Source organism: Alligator sinensis, unplaced genomic scaffold (genome assembly GCF_000455745.1).
Source record: "Alligator sinensis unplaced genomic scaffold, ASM45574v1 scaffold50_1, whole genome shotgun sequence".
Taxonomy (NCBI): Eukaryota; Metazoa; Chordata; order Crocodylia; family Alligatoridae; genus Alligator; species Alligator sinensis.
In genome coordinates, this window is record NW_005842059.1 from 1638240 (window position 1) to 1658602 (window position 20363).

General features: G+C 51.1%; 1 protein-coding gene across 1 annotated transcript in view; it reads right to left on the minus strand.

Annotated features, from left to right (window-relative positions):
• TRIM9 (tripartite motif containing 9) overlaps window positions 1–20363 on the minus strand; it is a gene marked incomplete at its 5' end in the record, with an annotated part of 147652 nt that overhangs the window by 16275 nt on the left and 111014 nt on the right. Inside the window, 3 exons of the mRNA XM_025203498.1 lie at window positions 9747–9885; window positions 16277–16434; window positions 19279–19432. Coding sequence (XP_025059283.1) covers window positions 9747–9885; window positions 16277–16434; window positions 19279–19432 — 451 coding nt within the window. The remainder of the gene's footprint in view (window positions 1–9746; window positions 9886–16276; window positions 16435–19278; window positions 19433–20363) is intronic.

Below are 20363 nucleotides of genomic sequence, written 5' to 3' on the forward strand. Positions count from 1 at the left end.
GAGGAAGAGCTCAGTGACCTTAAGGTAAAACAAAACTCTCTTGGAGCTCCATGAGTTTGTTTTAATAATTTCTTTTTTTTATTCAGGCAACCACTGAAACAAAACTCCAACACAGGAGTAATACACAGGAATTGCAGGAGGTTGAAGTTGTTATATCTTTACAAAGGAAATAATATACAACAATTCAAACAACTCATCATCCGCACTTTCAATGTAATTGTATATATTTATATATAATTATATATATATATACATATATATATATATATATATATAACATTCAGGAAAATTCATGAATATGCAAAGAAATGTGGCTAAAGACTCTGGCTGACAAGCTGGTGAATTTTTGTCTTCTGTGTAAGCCAGGAAAGGAATTCATATTTCTCAATATCTATCCCTGTTTGGTCTCTTTTCTAATAAGCTAACCTGATGGGACCATTTCCCCATCATTGGGATCGCCCATATTTTAGCAGACTACATTGTCAGTCGATATGTGCGTGTGTTCCTTCACACGTTTGAGCCACACATAATCGGGCAGCTGAAACAAGACGTGTACCAGCTTTTCATAGATTCCTAGATTGTAAGGCTGGAAGGGACCTTGGAAGATCATCGGGTCCAGTCCCCTTGCACAAAGCAAACTCCCTTGACCAGGGCATTCAATAGACAAACCAGCAGATCCAAAGGGGTATTACCACCCAATCCATAATAGCTATTATTCTGATGACTCCCTCCAACAGGATATTTGGACCTCTGGACATAGCCACCACATCTGGGAAATAAAGCCTTTGTCTCTGCAGCCTCTCCTGCATGATACATCTCTGTTAGAAGAAAAGTGTTGGATCCTACCTGGAGACTGCTAGCATACATGGAGTATTTTACAAGGAAGTTTTCTTTGTGTAAAGCATGCATGGAAGATGAATAACCCCATTCCCACATTTCTCTCCTTTGCTCCAGTCTACTTGAAGTGCTATCAGTTTAAGGACAGGAGTGTAAATGGTAGCAGCATTGGCAGGGGGAGCAGGACTCGGTGGTCCAGGAGGTCCCCCCGAGCCCTGCGTTCTCCTCACCTGAAGAGCTAGAAGTCCCACTCCAGAGTCAGTCAAGCCCTGCTCCTCATCCCCATCTGCAGCAGGGACAACGGTGACCCTGAGCCTAGACCCACCTTGCAAGCTCTGAGGCTGCTGCCAGGGGACTGAACACGCTGAAGACCAAGAGGGCGAGAGGGACCAACCTCCCTGGTCTGCCTCCTCCGTCCAGTTCTACAGCATCAGCACAGGGGGGCTGTTAGCTTTGGTAGCAGCTCCACCTTTGTGATATACATCCCTCTGCCAGGACACTGGGGCTTATGCCTTGGGAAGCTCTGCCCAGGCCTTGGGGCCTGATCCAACAGCTGCTGGTGTCAACAAGAGTCCTTCCATTACTTCAAGAGCCAGTGCACCTATCTCTGAGCGAATTCAACCCAACCCAAGCCGCGTGTGTGAACCTTCACTTTCCTGCCCAAGCTTTTGGGAACACCCCACTCCAAATACACTCCTGCCCCTCCCATAAGCTTTCCAAAGGAGTCACATGGAGGGATCTGGGAGCAGATGCTCTTGGTGAAGCAGTACAGTACATCCTTCTCCTGGCCTTCTAAGGCTTGTGATAGCCATGGCAAGCCTCAAGGTTGACTCCTGTTTGCTCAGCTGGCTCAGGGCTCCCCCTTCTCTACCAGAATAGGCGTTAAGTCCTTCGAAGTTGGCTGGCTGCAGCCTTCCCTACCTCCTCGTGTTGTGGGGCCTGGATGCAGCTCAGGAAACTCTCTGGGGTCTAGGTGGCTTTGCTCAAAGCAGGAGGATGCAGAGGGAGGCTGGGGTTTGTGGAGGGGCTGGAGAAGTGAGCAGGAGGCTCTGCAACCTGTTAACCAGGGCACTGGGTCTTCTTCATCAGCCGACCCCATGGCAGGTAATGGGCTTGGAGTTTCAGGGCATGTCCCGGCAGTACCTTAGTGATGCCTCCTCTGTCACTCGGCACTTGCCTCTGTCTGCTGGGGCAACTACAGGACACTTCTCGGCGGGTGAAGTTACACGTTACACTTTGACCAGATGAAGTCTGTGCAATTTTAAGCAGTGTTAAAGTTAGAAAGTGCTGTGAGCAGGCACATATTAAGGGTTAATACCACTTCTTGCCTGCTTTGACTTGCCACTACAGGGCTGGCAAGCAGGGGAATGGCTAAAGCCAGGACACCTGGGCTCTATCCCAGCCACCTAGCTTGTGGGGAGGCGGGCTGAAAGCAATGCATCCTGGGATACTGGAGGGCTGCATATTGGTCACTTCATGAAGCAGACTGAAGTACTGTGGGCAGCACGGCCCAGAGCTAATCCCTACCTGAAGTGGCATCATTTTAGATGCTCAGAGTGCACTTAGCAGGATTTAGCGAGCTTTAACATGCGGACACTTGCATTTTAAGACCTTAGTATGGTCTAAATGTGATGTGTAACTTCACCCTGATTCCAGGTCTAAGGCTCCAGCCCCCAACAGCATCACCCTTCCCTGAGCAAGCCAGGGAAGGCAGGTCACCAGCCTGTCCACCCAGCTCTCCACTCAGCACTGCTCTGCAAAGCCTGGGCAACTGTGAAATGTTATGTACGCTAATATGAGAAACTGCCTGTGTCTTCACTGGATTCACGACTGTATGTGCTGAGCACGGCGCTGGCACCAGACAGATCTGTCTGGTGTCAAGGGCCCTGTAAGCCTGCTATCAAGTGCTTTGCTCTGAGCCCCACGAAGACAAGGATACACTGATCAAAACACCGAGCAGAGGGTCGGGTCTCACCCAGTGACCTTGCCAGCAGCCAGAGGCACCAACGGGTCCAAACAGGACAGGACTGCAATCATGATAGCCTGCCAGCAAGATCCCTGCTTGTTTCTAGGGCTACCCACAAAGCAACGGAGGCGATGCCATGTCTCGTGCAGGTGCAGGCAGTTCCCTGCAGATGGTAGGAACGTAAGGGCTGCGCCGTGGATTGGCTGATGATGCACGTGGCACGGGGACCTCCATCCTTGGGGCACAAGAAAGCTGCACCAGCAGTTCAGTGCATCTTGTGGACTGTATTTCTAATGGACATGTGCCCCTTGCTCCTCCTCTCTGGGAAGCCACTTACCTCTGCCCTGCGGTGAGCATGAGCTTCGCTATGGGAAGTGGAAATAGTGATCTCTTAACCAAGTGCCCTTTAAGGAAGCCCAGAGCATGTGCCTTAGGCATGTCTTTCTGCTTGTCACGTTGGGAAGGGGCCCACCGCTCTGGTGCGTCCTGCATGTGTGCCATCCCACCAAGTGAAGGAAAACACTCAGGGAATCGTGGACAAGACATAGGCTCATGTCTGCAGACTCGAGGCATTTAATTCTTTCCTTCCTCTGTTCCTGAATGCCTGAGTCACTGGGGAGCTTGTCTTGGAAAAGCAGGATCTGAGAAGCACCTCTCCTCTTGCTGCAGCACAGCTCACCCCAATCTTCCTGGCCAGGGGGTGGCAAAGAATAGTGTCATCCTGGGCCCCTCTCCCCACCGATGCCCCCACCATCACTCTCCTACCCCTTGCTTTCCCACTGCTTGAGAGAGAAAATGTGTTTTCATCAGCAATCCCTCAATTCAAGGCTGATCTCTACCATGGCTCATTGTCATGGGTCACGGGTGTTTAAGTGACTTAAGAGTACAAGGATCGTTCGCAGACGGTGTAGGTCTCTGTAGGGCAGAGCAGGCTGCAGGGGGGATTCTTCTCCTTTTCCTTCCTCTGCTCTCTCTTCTCTGCTTTGAGGACAAGACGCTTTGCCTCAAAATGGGCTGCACTTGGGTGAGGTTTTGGCACCATTGGGGTCGGTTGGCAGCCAGCTCCTCTCACCTCTTGATGTCAACATCTGCTTTCTTGAGCGATGCCTTCAATGTGTCCTTGTAGTGTCTCCTCTGGCCAGTGGGAGATCTCAGGCTGTTACTAAGTTGGGAATAGAGCACTTGTTTCGGGAGTCAAGAGTCAGGCACCCACACACAGGGCATTTATAGACGTGCTCTGGGAGTACGGTGGGGGCGCTTTAATTAAAGGGCCCAGAGCGTCATGTGTATCAGCGTCCTTGCACTGAAAAATGGTGGTGGGGACGCTTTAACTATAGCTCGTCATGTGATGCTGAAGTCCGCTGGAGCACAGTAATGACCGCGCTCCAGCAGACTCGATTAATCGAGACTGCTCCAACGTGCTGCAATGACAGTGCGTCAGAGCAGCCTCGCCGCACGTATGTAGGCACCCACAGTGTCCAGTCCAGTGAAGCCGGTGCTTGAGGATCACCGACTCAACGCTGGGAACATCGGCTTCAGCAAGCCTGCTGGCTTATGCAGTGATCTTCCAATACGATGTGGAGGATTTTCTGGAAGCATCGTTGACGATGCCTCGTCAGGCTCTTGAGATGATCTGGAGGGGTCACATTCATGGCCTGGGGTGCTACAGAAATCAGCTACACATGCAACCTTCCCCGTGGATCCCTAGGGTTTGGCCTATTTCATTGCTCAGTAGAGTCAAGAGAACACTCCCATTGATGTCCAGGGCTTTGCAGCATCAGATCCTATGGGTAGAAACCTGCGATGGCAAAAGAGCACCATCAGGTTCGCAGCTTCCCCTGCCCTGTAGACATATTCAGACAAGTGTCACAGTACCAGCAGTGCTGCCTCATGGTGAGAGCCCCTTTCCTTCTCTTCTTCCATCCTCTTCATTTCCTCCCCCTTTGTGCCCTGGTGGAAACCTCTCCACCCACTGCTGAGGGAAAGGGTGAAGCCCAATTCATTTCATGCAAAGCTGCTCTCAGAGACCCAGCTGCTGTTCAGGCCAGAAATAATAACCTTGCCCTGTGAGCTGGCATGTGCTGCAGGCTCTGCTCAATGGCTGATTTGCATCTCCTTAAGCCGAATTCAGATGCAATTTATTTCTCTGCCTCGGGTTGGGAGAACTCAGCATGCCTCTGAAAGCAAAACATGCTTTGGGCCATATTTAGCTTTTGCTTGCATTGGGAGAGCAAGATGACAATGTTTCATGCAGGAAAAAGGCATAAAAGAAAGATTCATCTTTTGGCAAACACTGCACGGAGGCTTCAAGCATGATTCCCCTGGGCCGGAGCTGGGAGCCGAGACTTTGCGATGGGGTCTTTTGAGAGCTGGGACCTGCTTGAGGCAGATGCAACCATGAAAATACCTACCAGGGAGGGAGGGACCAGGGGTGCTTAGGCTGCCCATGCAAATTCCTGACCGGGGTTATTTAAAGCAATTTCACACATCTCAGTGTAATGGTTTCCATGGGTTTGGCTGAGTCAGGTACCGGGAGACAATCTTCCCTTTCCCACTGCTTTGGTTAGAAAAACTGGTCTTAGAAGAGCAATGTGACAGGATGCTGAGGCCCCGCTGTTTGCTTCAAAAGATCCCAGCCCTGGACCTGTCTTTTTGTGAAGTCAACAAGAATCTCCCTCTTGACCTTCATGGAGGATGGACCAGGTCCTTGATGATCCCCAACACATTGCACACCATCCTCTCCTTGCAAAACGCTGGTGATCAGTGGGATCCAAGAGAGCTGACGTGACTTGGGACCTGTCCCACTGACTTCAGATTGGACTTGTGCTCCCAGGGCTGTTCAGTGCTTTAAAAACTCCTCCATAGCTCTCCAAGAGTATGAAGCCTAATGCTATTGTAGGGTGGGAACCTGCCTTGTGATGGAAGTCACTGTTTCCACGACTGCTGCGAGATGTTTGGTGGAAGAGAGACCTCTCCAGGATACAGGTTTTTAGCTCCGTCACCTTTCCTTCTGCTCGCTTCTGCCACTGGGATGGCTCCTGGTATCCCTCTGTATCTTCAGCCCCTTCTCTGAACATCGTCCTGCAGCGATTTATATCTTGAGATGATCTCAGAAGCACAGCATGCTGCTCAGGAAAGCTGTTGCTCATTGTGAGCCTGACTCCTCCTTTTGGGATCTCACTCGCTTAAGTGTCAGTGGATGTAAACGTGGTGTCATATGCTGCAGGATTTCTGGAAACCAGGAAGTCCCCTAGGGGCTTGGCCCACCGGAAGTAAGAGTAGGTACCAGCTAGCAGGCAGACTTCTGCATCTCTGCCGGGTAGAAAGTGATGATTTCTGGCTATATGTCTCTAGACATTTCTAAGGGTCTGGGGAAGCGAGAGACCGAGTGCATTGAGAAGTACTCAGGAACTTTTCACCGGTTGACTTTTGCAATGGTCGCTGTAAATCCTGACCCCTTTCGGTGGTGTTTGTGTCAGCTCTCATGAGCTAAGCAGGACTGGCCTTGTCCCTGCCTGAATGGGAGACCTCCAAGGAAAGCCCAGCGTCTCATGCACGCTGACCGCCGAAAGGGGCTGCCGGACCTGGGCAGTAACAGATTCCTTGGCTGTGGGGCAGAGCCGGCTGGTATCCGTGATATGAGCATCACCACCCAGTGGCAATCCCCGGCTCCTAGGACAGTCTCCTGGCAGCTGGGGGCAAATCAGGGTAGTTCTAACGCTGCTCTATGTGCCACCAGGGGCAGAGAAGGAAAGGAGAGCTGGAGGAGAGGTGCCTAAAGCCACTTTTGATCTGCACCAGGTGCCCCTGAGATCTGGGTCCCCAGAGCAATGCAGGTGAGGTCCCTTCTGTCTCCAGGTCAGTCCTCAATCCCAGTCTCTTAAGTGGTGTTAAAATGGACTGCACTGCTAGAAGTGGGTGGCCCATCAAACCAGCCGCTCACCACTAGGCAGCCCCTGGCTTTTCTGTAGGCAATGGAAAATTGTCCCCCTGTCCTGGATTCCCTGCTCCCAGGGATCGCAGGGATCCCCACTCTCCTCCACTCCCACTCAGGCAGGATCTAGCCAACGTCTAAACCTCATATTCATCAAACCACTAGAAAACCACTAGAAGGTGGATGTGGGGCTTTCTTGTTCCCGTTCTCCCTAAATGCAGTGTGAATCTGCAATGACTCTCCAGAAGTCTCTCACGCAGCCGTAGACGGGGCGGGCGTCTCCGGGCAGGCTGTCTCAGCGGTGGGCACCGTTTGGAGGGTGAGGAATGGATTTCCTTAGCAGACACCCAGGACCAGCTAAGGGTAACAAGAACTGAGGCTCCTGCTCCGGCTGGTCTGGGGCTGCTCCTCATGTAGCACCCACTCTGGGTGGAATGGGACACGAGACATGTGGCCCCCAGGCCAGGACCTGTGCTGCACACAGCTTCTGCCCTGACCAGCTGGAGTGGGCACCGTGTGCTGCTAGCATCCTGATCCAGCTCGAGCAGGCATCACGTGCGGCACAGGCTGGAGCAGGTGGCGCGGGCACTGGATCTAGCATGCACGGGGAGTGGGGGAGACCGTGGGTGCAATCTGATCTATGGAGCCAGCTCCACACCGTTCACCTGGCCTGTGGACCAGTCCCATGGCAGTGAGGTGAGTTTTGTCAAGCCATCACTCAGTGAACACCAGAGCACTTTCTTTCTCTCTCTCTCTCAGCCCCTAGTATAACGTGTCTGCAACAGCCCTGAGCCAGCAGCATGCCCCTCTGCTTCGGTCAGCTTTGCAAGCCCTCCCGGAGCAGGAATTGTGCGAATGGCTTCAACATGTGCTGGTGCACAGGCTGTGAGCTCCCAGGAAGTTGCTGCTGTTTCCTAAGATGGGCGCCTGGCCTCACAACCGTGCAGAGAGCTCTGCGGGGTAGGGAAGGCTGGCCTGAATGGGGGCCAGGACCTGCAATATTTCAGCCCCTGTGATAAGAAGGAAGAGCAGCTTGTTCCCTCTCCTGTCTCTCTGCTCCCATCTCCCTGCATGCTGCACCACATTGCTGCACTGCAGAGCTGCCCTCTGGACAGCAATCCCAGGCAGCTCCTGAAGTGTAATAACGACACGCAGAGAAATAGGGCTTGGTCCGGTGTGCCTGTCTTGGGTTTTCTAACCGCTTCTCCCTGCCAGGCTCAACAGCCATCACACAGCGCTTCTCAATCTTTCCAAACTCCAGGCAGCCCTCAGTAGACTTGAGGGGCCCTTTGGAAAATGCTTTCTTTTTGTTTCCACTTATTTTTTGAGCACACAAAAGTACTAGAGCAATTCTTTTATTGCAGAGAACTCAGGAAGCCCACAGCAGGGCAGGGCTTAACAGTACAGATTCCCATTTGAACTCTCTGGGTTTGTCTTGTGATTCCTATTTGTACACTTAACAGTGTGAACATTGCATGGCACCCTGGAAAGGATCTCAAGGCACCCCAGGGTGCTGTGCTTGAGAATCACTGCTGGGACAGCTTCCTTGAAACAGGCTGCAGCAAGCTGTGTTGTGCCTGCCTGATGCACCATCGGCAAGACAGGCATGTTCGAGCCAAGCACATCTCCCGGCAGCGACGCCAGAGCAAAGCAGGAGGGAGGCTGCCTGGATTTCAAAAGCCAAGCTGTGTTGGCATTACTGGTGCTGAGTGAAATCTTGCCAGGGCTGGGAAAAGGGTGTGACTCTGCTCTGGAGGTAATGGAAGCAGCATTGCTGTTAAGGAAGGGTCCCTTTCCTGGCAACAGCTGTACCTCAGGGGACTGCAGGCATGCTGCTGCAGAGACGGCCGACTTTATCCTGGGCTTTATCACCTGCTGTTTCTGTCCCACGCATAATTTCCCTAAACAAGTCTGATGCCTCTTGACTCGACTGTCAGAATCAAGGCAATTTCCCAAGGCAGATTGACATCTCGGTGTGACAAAGGTAGCTATCATCCAGAAGAGGAGGTTTATCCTTAATAGCAGCGTTTAATATTCTAACAGAGATAACAGCAGGAGGCAGCTGTAATCAGCTTTGTAGGTGAAACTGGTGCAGCTCAGCTTTGAACCCTGTCGGTACAGAAAGACACCCACACGGTCTTTCCGCTCAGCACGCGGCGCCGCAGGGTGCCTGGGAAAGGACCACACGTGCAATCACAGTGCAGTCAAATGTGGCCCTTTGTTTCTCAGGAGCAATGTTCAGAGAAGAAGAAGAGAAGGAATGAATAAAGACATCTGAGCTATGTTTGCAGGTGATCTACCTCAATCCCAGAGGCAAACCGCTTTCAAAGCCTTCCCTCCTTCTGTCCTCCCAACAGGATGCTGCCAATCACTAAATGCATTCTGGGTATGTCTACATGTGCATTTCAGCACGTCTAAACTTAATGCACATTATCTTAATGTGCATTAAGCGGGTTTAGGCAGGCATCTACACATGCAGGCATTAAAGCGCATAATGCTGTGTCTGGACTGATTTGGGACTAACATTTGTTCCGGGTCAGTCCGCACACATGGTGTTAATGCGCTTTAATGGGTCTACATGTGTATTAATGTGCTTTAACTATTCACACCTAAATTTGATACCTGCATTTGCAGGTATCAAATTTAGGCATGATTAGCCCCAAATTGCCATTCTGAAAGCACATTAAGGGTGCACACGTGTAGACGCGCACCCTAATGCACCTTAAATTTAGGCTAATGCGCGCCTTAAAGCGTCTCATGTAGATGCACCCTCTGGGAAGGAAAGACCCAGGAAAACAACTGCTGGCTGAGCTTGTTCTGGACTCCTGACATCACCTTTATTCTGCTTGTCACCATCACTTCTTTTGCAATATTGGTCTTTTGCCTAGGAGGTATACTGGAGCTGCTCCTCGTATGCTAAGTTATGTGGATCTGAAGAACAGGCCTCTGGGGCTGGGCAGTCTCATGCCTGATGCAGCATGGCAGGGCACCACTGCCGAAGCCTCTTACCTTCGGATGTCTGCAGGACCAAGGTCTTGCTGTATTGGCTCACTCCTGTTTTGTTAAAGGCTTTGACGCGGGCGCTGTAGGTGCTGTTGAAGTGCAGGCCGTCCACGGTGCACATCGTCTCCTTCCCAACATACACCTCCTAGTTAAGACACAAAAGGCTGCGTTAGTGCCTGATGCATGGGGCATATCCAGGTACAGGAGGGCCTTGCTCAGACAGCTTGCTACACAGTATTTCCACGCTTCCTGACACACAGGCATGCCAGTTAGACACCTTTTTGTCAGGCCAAAGTGTCTGGGTGGAAGCTGGGAGAGCTGGAGGAACCTGGGGACCCCAGCTGCAGCCGCAGCTGGAGTGATGGGGGGCCTGGTATATTGTATACTGGAGTGTGAGAGCTGGGGGGGCTCAAATTAACCCCTCACAGGCTGGATACAACCCAGCCCTGTGCTAAATCATAATGGTATATCTTGATAAAATGACTTTGCATCCTGCTTCTGAGCTCTGACAAATTGCCACGTGACACCAGTTCCTCCACAGCACCAGCACAGAAGCCTTGCTGTTTGTAGGCAAGCAAGGTTTCTCTTCAAGTAAACCTCCCACTGAATCCAGAAGAGTTTTGCTGATGTACCCTGGTACAGAAACTGGTTGCTGGCTCTAAACTGAATGAAGGCCACTTATTAGAGACCTGTATTGGAAAATATTACCTTATCAGCTCAGACAGCGGGACCAATGCTTTGATGAGAAGACAAAGATCGGCTCCTTTTACAGATCTAGAGCTGACTGGCTGACACATCAGGCTTACACCAATGTAATGCCATTCAGATGAACAGAGCTACAAGACCATAAATAGCAAATGTGAATCAGCCCCAAAGACTAGTGAAATGGTCCGGGACTCAGTCAATGTTTAGGTTTGCTTTAGAGTTGTGGAGGATGTGATGAAGGGCCCACTTGCTTTCGTCCAGGATGTTAGGGAGGGGTTTTAGCTCTGTGCTTCCTTGCAAATACCTTCCACTCTTTTTTTGTACCCAAGAATCCTTTTTGCATTTCTGTCGGGGGTTGCAGAGTACAGCGGTGCGCATCTGATCAAACAGCCCCCGCTTAAACACAGAGCCGCTGCTTTCAGGCCAGCGTACACCCTTCCATCCATCAGCGATGGAGCTGCGAGGCTCCCTTGGGATAATGCCCTTAGGCATAAAAAAAGAAGGCAGGGTAAATTTGCAAAGTGTGCGGGTGTGTGTGTATATATGCATGCATGTATAAGTGTATGTGTGCGTGTATGTATACTTATATAGCACAAGCTTTCATGAGCTAAAGATCACTTCATCTGATGCTTGTGAGATATATCTATTATATATACAATCTATAAAATATATATATAATCTACTTTGCTTAGTCTATAAGGTGCAAATATACCTTGCCTTCTACTTGCCTTCCCACTAACACAGATAACTATGACTCTATGCTCATGGATAAAAAAAGAACAGAGATTTCTGTTTTGAATTTTTGCCCCGAATCCTGAGCAAATTGACTCAGCTGACAGCGATGCCGGGAGTTATATACGTTACGGTTCTCCTTCAGAGCACGCACCCGTCAGTGGTGAGAAGTGCAATTTGAGCTGTGAAGCAAATGCACTGAACAAATGCCGTGAAAGGTGAAAGGCAGACAAGGATCTTTGGGTGAATCTGATATCTTTTATTACACCAACTTACATAGTTGGAAAACAATTTAAATAGTTGGAAAACAACTTAAATAGCTGGAAAGGTGAAATGCACCTAGCACTGGGTTACAGGAAAGGTTTCATGATTGTCTCCTCGTGCCTTCGAGCTGTGGTGCACTGAGGGCGTGTGGCTGTCTCACATAGCCAGTAGTGTAACTAGGGTGGGCACTTGTGATATCAGCCCCAGGTGCCAGTTCTGCGGAGGCACAAGGATAGCTGCCATTGCCACCACCACGGCCAGGCCGCTGCGCTCCCTGGTACAGAAACCGGTGTTGTCCTCTAGGTGACGTACCGCTTCCCCTTCACAAATCCTTTATTGCCTAGTCCCCATCAAACCAGAGATCTGCCTTATTCTATATAGACAACAAATGGCACGGGGCAACGTCCCGTCTCTCTCACTCTCTGTTAATAGAGGCACAAGCCTGAATCTAAACACTTGGTCACACTCTGCTCTTCTTCTCATCCATTTGTTCTTGGCCTTGTTAGGACTGCACTGTTTGACTTCATTGAGAGACAACCTAATAAGCAATGCATGAAGACATCCTGGGGCTGGGAGTGGCACCCCATGATCTAATAACCCTTGGTGTTGTTGCTCCATCAGCAAGCAGGCTAGGAATGGCCTAGTTTTTCATTTCATTTTCAATAAGGCTAAAATGATCATCTATAACAAAGCCCCAAAAGGAAGAGCGAGGGCTCCTCTGTTACATGCAGTGTCTGCGAGTAATGCATGTAAGGAGCTTTGCAATCTCTAGATGGAAAGCCCCACATATCACCTGCTGCATTAAGGGTTAGGAGCTGGTTGTGACAGACTGCACGTGAGTCTAACACAACTCCTGGACAGAGAGCTTGGCTGTATGCTGAGCTGCTCTTATGCACAAACAGCGCCGGTGGAGATGCTTGTGGGAGGAGATGTGGGAGTAACGGCTCCATGCACAGATGAGTAACACAACAACACCTAGCAAGCGTGTGCGGAGGAAGGCATTAGAGACTCTGGCAAACATTACCCTTTCTTTTTTGCAACTGCAGCTGAAATCCAGCATCACCCTGAGCCCGAACATTGACCAGGCTGTTGCACAAACCATCTACGTGACACTAAACGCCTTCTCAAGATGTGACCCCAGGGTTTGGCAACCACTGGGTGATTTGGTTTGACGAGTGGCTTACAGCATTGCCCCGTGGCATCATTTTTACTGCCTTGTTGATATGCTGCATCATGCAGTGCAAGGGCTCACTGAACACTACTGCATCCATCTGCATGGTTATCAGGACACTCAGTATCCCACTGGAGCTGGGGAAGGCAAAGGCATCTCTATATCACCCTTCGGCTTCCTGCTCTTCCATCTAGCCACAGCACACATGATCGTCGCTGCAGGAGCAACCTAATTTACATCAGCTGGAGCAGACCTGGAGCAGACCTGATCCATTTTGACCAGACCTGGAGCAGACCAGATCCATTTTGCTGGCCTGGGATCTTGGCCTGGACCCCTGCAAGGCAGAAGGCAAGAATCGGTGGCTAGGGCCAGACTTCAAGGCACCAGGGTTTCTCCTTTGGCATAGCTTTAGGTTCCCTTCTCTACTACTGATGCAATGCAAATAGGATTGAGCCCAGCAGATCTGGCCCTATTTATGCAGTAACGCTAGGAGCTATGGCTTGCAGAGCTATGTGTGCAGTAAAATGTGTGAGCACACGGCAAGAGGAAGCAAGCAGGATGGGGGAAGAGCCGGGAAACCAGATCCATAGGAATGAGTGCTACAGCCAAGTGACACCTGCTGGGGAACAGCTGCCTCCGGCATGGGACAGGCACGCAGCTAAGTGCTGCGGTATCCTGTCTGTCTCCTCTGGCCCCTTCTCCCATTTATCTGCTCTGATTCTTTCTGGCAAAGTGTTTTCCAGCTCAGGTTCAGGAAATGTGCTCAGCTGCCTCTCTGGGCCTACTCAGAAGAGTTATGAATACGTGGGGGGCATAATTATCAGCATGTTGGATCAGAGAAAAATTGCATTTTAATTGCGTAATTACAGCAATTGAGAGAAGCCCCTAAACCTCCAATGCCTCTTGCTGCCAGCGGGATAGCCAACCGCATGCCTTCCTCAGCAATCAAGGACTATTCATGCCTTGAAGCAACATTTAAAAAGGGCCTGAAGTGAGCTCTTTTCATTCACAAGTCATGGGTTTCATCAAGAAATAGATTAACACGAGAAAAGCACTCAGCCCAGAGCTGGGCAGCTGTTTCCTGGGCACCAAGGTATTGGGAGGAACAAGGAGGAGGTTGGGGAACTGCATGGTGACCCCTTCTTGGGGTTTTGCAGTGGGATTCCCTGATCCCGCTGCCCTGGTGTGGGTAAGCTGACTTCTGCTTGCATGATTGGGAGCTGAAGCAGTCAGATCTATGCAAACAGCTTGCCCCAGAGCTGATCCTCGGCAAGCAGGCACTCACCTGGAGCTGACTTCTGCACTCATAAGAACATCAAAACTGCCATTTACTAGGTCAGACCATCCTGCCCAATCTCCTGTGTCACACAGGGGCAGAGGGCGGATGCTGAAAGGGAGGGCGAACTGGGTCTGAGCAGGGGTTTTTCCGCTGTTCCTCTCCCACTTGTGACCTCCAGCACTGCAGGTCGAGGAAGCTCTGATGCAGAGGCCGTGCCCCTCACCCCCCCGGCTCAATACCGACTGATGCCCCTTTCCTCCAAGAATGCCTTCACTCCCTTTTTGGATCTGGCTAAGCTGGCAGCATCCACCACATCTGGTGGCCATGAGTCCCACACTTTAATGACACCTGACAATGGGGAAGAAAAGGAGTTAAACAGGATCCTGTTGCCAGCAGAGGAATTGACCCCGGTGCATATTTAAAGTCCAGGTGGATTTGGGAAGTCATCTGCGAACAGCAGGGAAGGGGGTGAGTCGTTACAGAGCTTGGAAAGATTTTCCTATGGATGCTAAATTCCCAAGGAAAAAGAGATTGGTGGCCAGCTCTGAGCCTGATCCCGCTGTGCCCCCTGCCTGCAGGGCTGCTTGCTGGTCAGCAGGTAACCCGAAGCAGGGAGTCTGCCGAGTGAAGAAGAGAAGGGGATTCGGTGCCTGAAGTGAAGAGTGGAGGGATGAACCAGAAAAGCTTTGCTATGTGGCAAACCAACTAGGGGCGGTGAAGACGTGGTGGCATGGGCTTTCACATGGGCCTTCCAGGAGCTTGGGCACGGAGCATGGATGTGCTAAAACCCTTGGCGTTGCCTGTTCTCTGGCACTGTTACCCACACTAGCTCAAATCAGCCATCATAGGCAAGCTAGGACATTTTGCAGGCATGCCACAAATCAGCCTTGAACCCTCCCTGAGTGCCACACCAATCTCTTTCCCCTGCCTGATCCACTGCTCTGCTTTCTGCTCCCCTCCCTGTGCTTCCTGTATAATCTGTTGTTCTGCTTGCTCTGTGCTCCCTGGCTGACTGGCTGCTCTGCTTTCTGCTCCCTGCCCTGCACTCTCTGTCTGATCTGTTGTTCTGCTTTCTGCTCCCTCCTCTGTGCTCCCTGGCTGATCTACTGCTCTGCTTCCTGCTCCCTGTCTGGTTTGCTGCTGTGCTGCCTGTCCCCTCCCCGATCTGCCATGTGCTGCACACAGAGGCTGCCCATTTGTGGCACCCGTGCCATGGGTGGGCTACCCCTGAGCTCAGCCAGGCCTTCCCGCTCCTGTGGAGACATACTCGCTGTCTCCCCTCTCCCCTTCATTTCAGATCTCCATGCTGCTGTGCTACCAGCACCGCATCTCTCAGAGCAGGCACCGGACAGACACTGCCATGGCTGGAGAGTTACGCTATTTGGCCATTTGTAGATGACATGGGGTTTAATTCTCCCTAAATTAAAAACACCACTTCCATTTAGGGCGAAGTAAACCCCCGTGTCGTGTACACCCGTGTCGGAGCCTGATCCTTACCTGCCTCTCCAGCAGCAGGGAGGGGAGAGCGAGCTGCTGGCGGGCAAAGCGGTCCCTGAGCTGCGGGGAGGGGAGAGCTGGTGCTTCCCTCCATGGCTGTAGGGTAGGATACTAAAACTCCTCAGAGGTGTTTTACTTTGCAGCACCCCAGAGTCATTTGCTGCATCCCCAAGTCATTTAAGGCGCGTTTCACCGCCAAACGTGCCACAGCGGCTGGAATTAATGTGCAATATGCTGCTGAATGTACAAACAGCAATGCCATTAAAGCGGTGCAAAAGGCATTTAACCAGCTTTAAACCCTCTTTATAGTGTCGTGTACAAATGGCCTTTAACACTGTCCCTAAAGTGCCCTGCGGTCACCACTGCCCCTTGCATGTAACCCTGCTAAGGTCTGTGTAATAATCGGGTTGTTCCTAGTCTAGCAACAGAGGTGCTCTAGGCTTTCAATAGCCTTGTTTCTACCTTGTCCCAGCAGCACTAGGTGAGGGATAAGCTAGTCGCTATGTAGCTCCAAAGCTAGTCACTATGTTTTCCATCCTTGCAGAGTCGAAGGCTCAAACAGACCGTTCCAGTCATCCAGTCTGACATGCACAGCACGGGCCAGAGACTCTCCCCAGACATCCCTGCCTCCACCCCATCACGGTATGGATATACCTGAGAGGAAGGAGGACAGGACCTGTTACCGGACAGGCAGAGACTCAGTCCAGATCCACAGACAGCTGAACTCGGGCAGAAGTAAATGCCATACCCGCGATCCTGGCCCTATTCTCGACCGCCTTGTGTCTTTTCACTCGTGCAAGGGGAACAAAACCAACCGCACCAGGCACCATCAGAAAGGCACTCCCGTTCCTCTGCACGGCTTGCTCTGCAAAGGCTGCTGGGACTTACCCTGAACTGCCCGCCGTTCCCGTCATCCAGCTCCAGGATGTATCCTTCCGCCTGCACCATCGACAAGGGCGGCTGCTTCCAGGACAGGGTGGCGCTGTTGTTGTGGGTGCAACACTCTTCCAGCTGCAGGATCGGGGGTGCCGGCACTGGAGAGGAAGCTAAGCACAAATTAGTGTAACTCTGGCTTCTGCGACCAGAGCGGGAATCGGGTGAGTCGTGAGCATCCGAACTGCGGCAACCCACATCCACGCATGCACATTTCACGCCACGTGCAAAGACTGGATCCATCCTCGGGGAATCCACTCTGCGCCTGACGCTGGATTCAGTCTCATGAAACTGCCTTCCTCTGAGGTGCTCTCCAGAGTCAGGCTCGGCTTCACTTTGTTCCCTTGAAACGGCCCTTGATTTTCTTTTAACGTCCTCTCCTCTCCTCTCAATTTAGGACGAGTGTGAAAACACAGCAATACCCCTCCTTTCTCCCTAATTAAACATAACGCTTTAGGCTAAATTGTTAAGGGAAGGTGGGAGCTTGCTGACTTGTGTGCAAGCTAAGTGCTCAGCCCTTCTGGGGTTGGACCTGAGCTGAACCTTACACTTCTCTGTTAAAAATGCTGAAAATGATGGTGCAGCTAATGAAGAACCATGGAAGTGCTTTTGGCTGCTCTACTAGGTGCACAGGTACCAATTAATGCCATTAAGATAAAATAGGATAAATAATGGCAGGGCCATTATTTCAAATCATTGCTGTGGTTGAAGCAGCAAATGTTTAAGAGCTTTTTGTGTCTTCTTGCTGAAGTGTCTGTTATTGGGTGTTAATGAGTGGTGTAAGGCAATCCATCAAGGAAGGAATGAAGCCTCCGGGGGGGGTCAAGTCTGATGGGGCTGGTCTTGAAGTGGAGATCTGGGCCCCTAGTTTAATACGTGCCAAAAAGCCAACAGGTGTAAAGCAGGACTCCAGCCAATAACGCTTTTCTGAGCCAGGGCCAATTAGCATCTTCTTTCAATTTCCAAAGAGACGACACGTCGGAAATTGCTCACAGGTTGTGACGGATCTCCGCTCCCGGTGAATTAATGAGAGCTACCAGCAGCACACCACTGCATGGCTAGTTGTACACACGGACAGTACGTAATCAGGGGAAATTAAAATGAAAGATGAACACCCAAAAATTCCAGGAAAAAGAGACGGGGGAAAAAAGAAGCTGTCTGACTCAGGTGATGCAATTCTTTGCTGCGGGTGGAATAGCTGTGGCCTGTCTTGAGAAGAGAGATGGCTCCGGCACAGCCTAACGTAAGCACTTGTTTGAGGGTTGTAGCCGTGTTGGTCTCAGCACATCGGCAGACAAAGTTCCTTGGGTAAATCTGATCTCTTTTATTAGAGCACAGACCAACTGCAGGCGCTTCCCCAGCCTGACGAAGGGTATTTATACCCGAAAGCTTGCAAAGAAGAATTTTTCCAACTATTTGAGTTGGTTTAATAAAAGATATCAGATGCACTCAAGAAACCTGGTTTGAAGGATGCACTTTCAGGAGAGACCTTTGTATGAGAGACAGGCAGGGCATTGTCTGAGTCATGCAAGCATCCATGTGCATGTGCGTGTGTGTTCACATGTGTGTGTGTGTGCACAAGTGTGTGTGAATTATCTGTAGTACTCTCCTCAGTTCTACGCCTACTTCCCTCTGAAGCCAAGGGCTTGGTTAAGGGCAGGAGAGGCCTCTTCGGTGACCAGCCCCGTGGGGAAGTGGTCTCTGTTGGCACTGGGGGGTCACAGTTATTCCTAAGGCAGTAGCAGGCATGTGCCCCCCATGACTCTCCCTTGGGAGAAGCCATGCCAGGAAGGAGGGAGGCTGGGTGGTTTTGTGTTTGAGCCCCAGGACCAAGGTAGGCCCCCTCAGCTATGCCCTTTGGCATCCTGCCCTCCCTGTTCATCTCCTGCAGCTTCGCTGCCACCAGACGATGAGGTCGTAGCCAGTCCCATCCTTCACGGTTGCTACAGTTATGTGGGCGTATTATGTTTGGATGTGATATGCTGAAAGTGGGGGTTTTTTTGGATGGGTTTTGCTCTGGCAGAGGACGGGTTAATGGCTGGGTTGCAAAGGGGCTGTGTGCGCCCTGACTAATTGCACTCTGCCATCTGGATGGTGCGGGAAGGATACAAGGCTCCATCCTTGGGCCTATCCTTTTCAACACCTTCATTAATGATGTGGACATTGGTGTCAGAAGAGGACTGGCCAAGTTCGCTGATGACACAAAACTTTGTGGAAAAGCGTCCACACCCGAGGACAGGATGGTGATCCAGGCCAACCTTGACAGGCTCGGAAAATGGGCGGATGAAAACTTGATGGCGTGAATGCCAAAAAATGCAAGGTACTCCACCTTGGGAAGAAAACCCCACAGCATGCTTATAGGCTCGGCAGGGGTATGCTTGCTAGCACCATGCCCAAAAGGGACTTGGGGGTCATGATTGACCACAAGCTGAATATGAGCCACCAATGTGATATTGCAGCCGGCAAAGTGAGCAAATCTCTGGCTTGCATCCATAGATGCTTCTCTAGCAAATCCCAGGACGTCATTCTCCTGCTGTACTCAGCCTTGGTGAGGCCACAGCTGGAGTACTGTGTCCAGTTTTGGGCTCCACAATTTAAAAAGGATGTGGAGAAGCTTGAGAGAGTCCAGAGGAGAGTTGTGTTTTTCCTAATTATTGGAGTTAGTTTTTTTTTAATCCTCAAAATGTAGCTGTCCTGTAATTGTGGATTTCATCCCATGGGGAGTTTGTACCCTCAGGGTCTCATTACAACATCACGCTCCCTTCTCCAGCACACACCTGAACCCCAGGGCTTTTCCTGGGCTTCACCCCATCCTTCTCCCTTCTTGCTTTTAAGGAGACAGATAGAGCCCCCCATTGGTCACCCCCTGGCACGTCCTGATTTTAGCCTGGAAGGAGGCTTTGCGGCAAGTGCAAATTGAGGGCTATTTCCTACGTGCACCGAGGACAGGCGCTCACCTTTCATCTGCACGAAGTCGAGCTGATGGATGGACTGCAGCAGTGGCGCGCTGTCCAGGTTCAGGTCAAAGTCCGTGGTCATCCGTGGTGTCAGCGTCCCCTTCCCCCACTGGTCCTCGGTTAGGTGCACTCTCCTGATGAGCGCGTCGGAAATCTGATGGCAATAGAAAGTGCAACCTCAGCTACCACGTGTCACCATGGGATGGGTGGCGTGCGCTGGAAGGAGCTGCAGCGGTGCCGCGGTAAGTCATGAGGGATGGGGCATGCCCACTGCTTTGGGGCAGTGCAAGTTGTGCCAATGGCTCCATAGCACCCAGCTGTCCCCCAAGGGCTCTAGAGATGCCTTTCCCTGAAGGCTTACGTTTGTAAGTTCCTCCCAGCAGAATTATATTGTGTATCAGGAGACGGTTCATTAGATGAACCACTGGAGCCTCCAGTGCCAACCCAGTGCCTGGACCCATGTGGGAGACAGATCTGATTCCCATGCTCTAGGACTGTGCTTGTGACTGACCCAGCACCTGAGCCCTTATCTGGAGGATTGCAAGTGTCCTCCTTACTCCGTAGGACACAAGATCATCTGCTGTAAAACTCTTCACTCAGAGCCTTTTATAAACCACAGGATGAAAAATCATGTCCTGGTCTCTGGTCTTTACTTCCTATCTCTACTGCTTGCTTCTGCATCTTGCATTCAGCTCCTGATTTCTGTATAATGACCTTCTTCTTACCAAGGGCCAGCTTCTGAGGTCCTTTTTCACCTGCAGTAGTTGCTTACTGCTCACACTGTCCCACTGATATGATGTGTAAAGTAAGGTATTATTCAACACGAGTATGGATCAGGATCTGACCCATAGCAGGCACTGCTGCCCCCTTACTCAGCCTGTGCTGCCAGATCTACCCATCACACACCGAGTGGGGTCCTGCTCACACAGCAGCGGATGGGTAGCTAGCCCCTGAGCTCTGGCACAGCTGGACTGGCTGCCAAATAGGAAGGAAACTTCTAACTATTGTTGTGAGAGGCAAGAAATTGTGTGGGTGCTGTCTTTTATTGGACCAGCTGCGTAGTTGGGATGGACACAGGCAAGCTT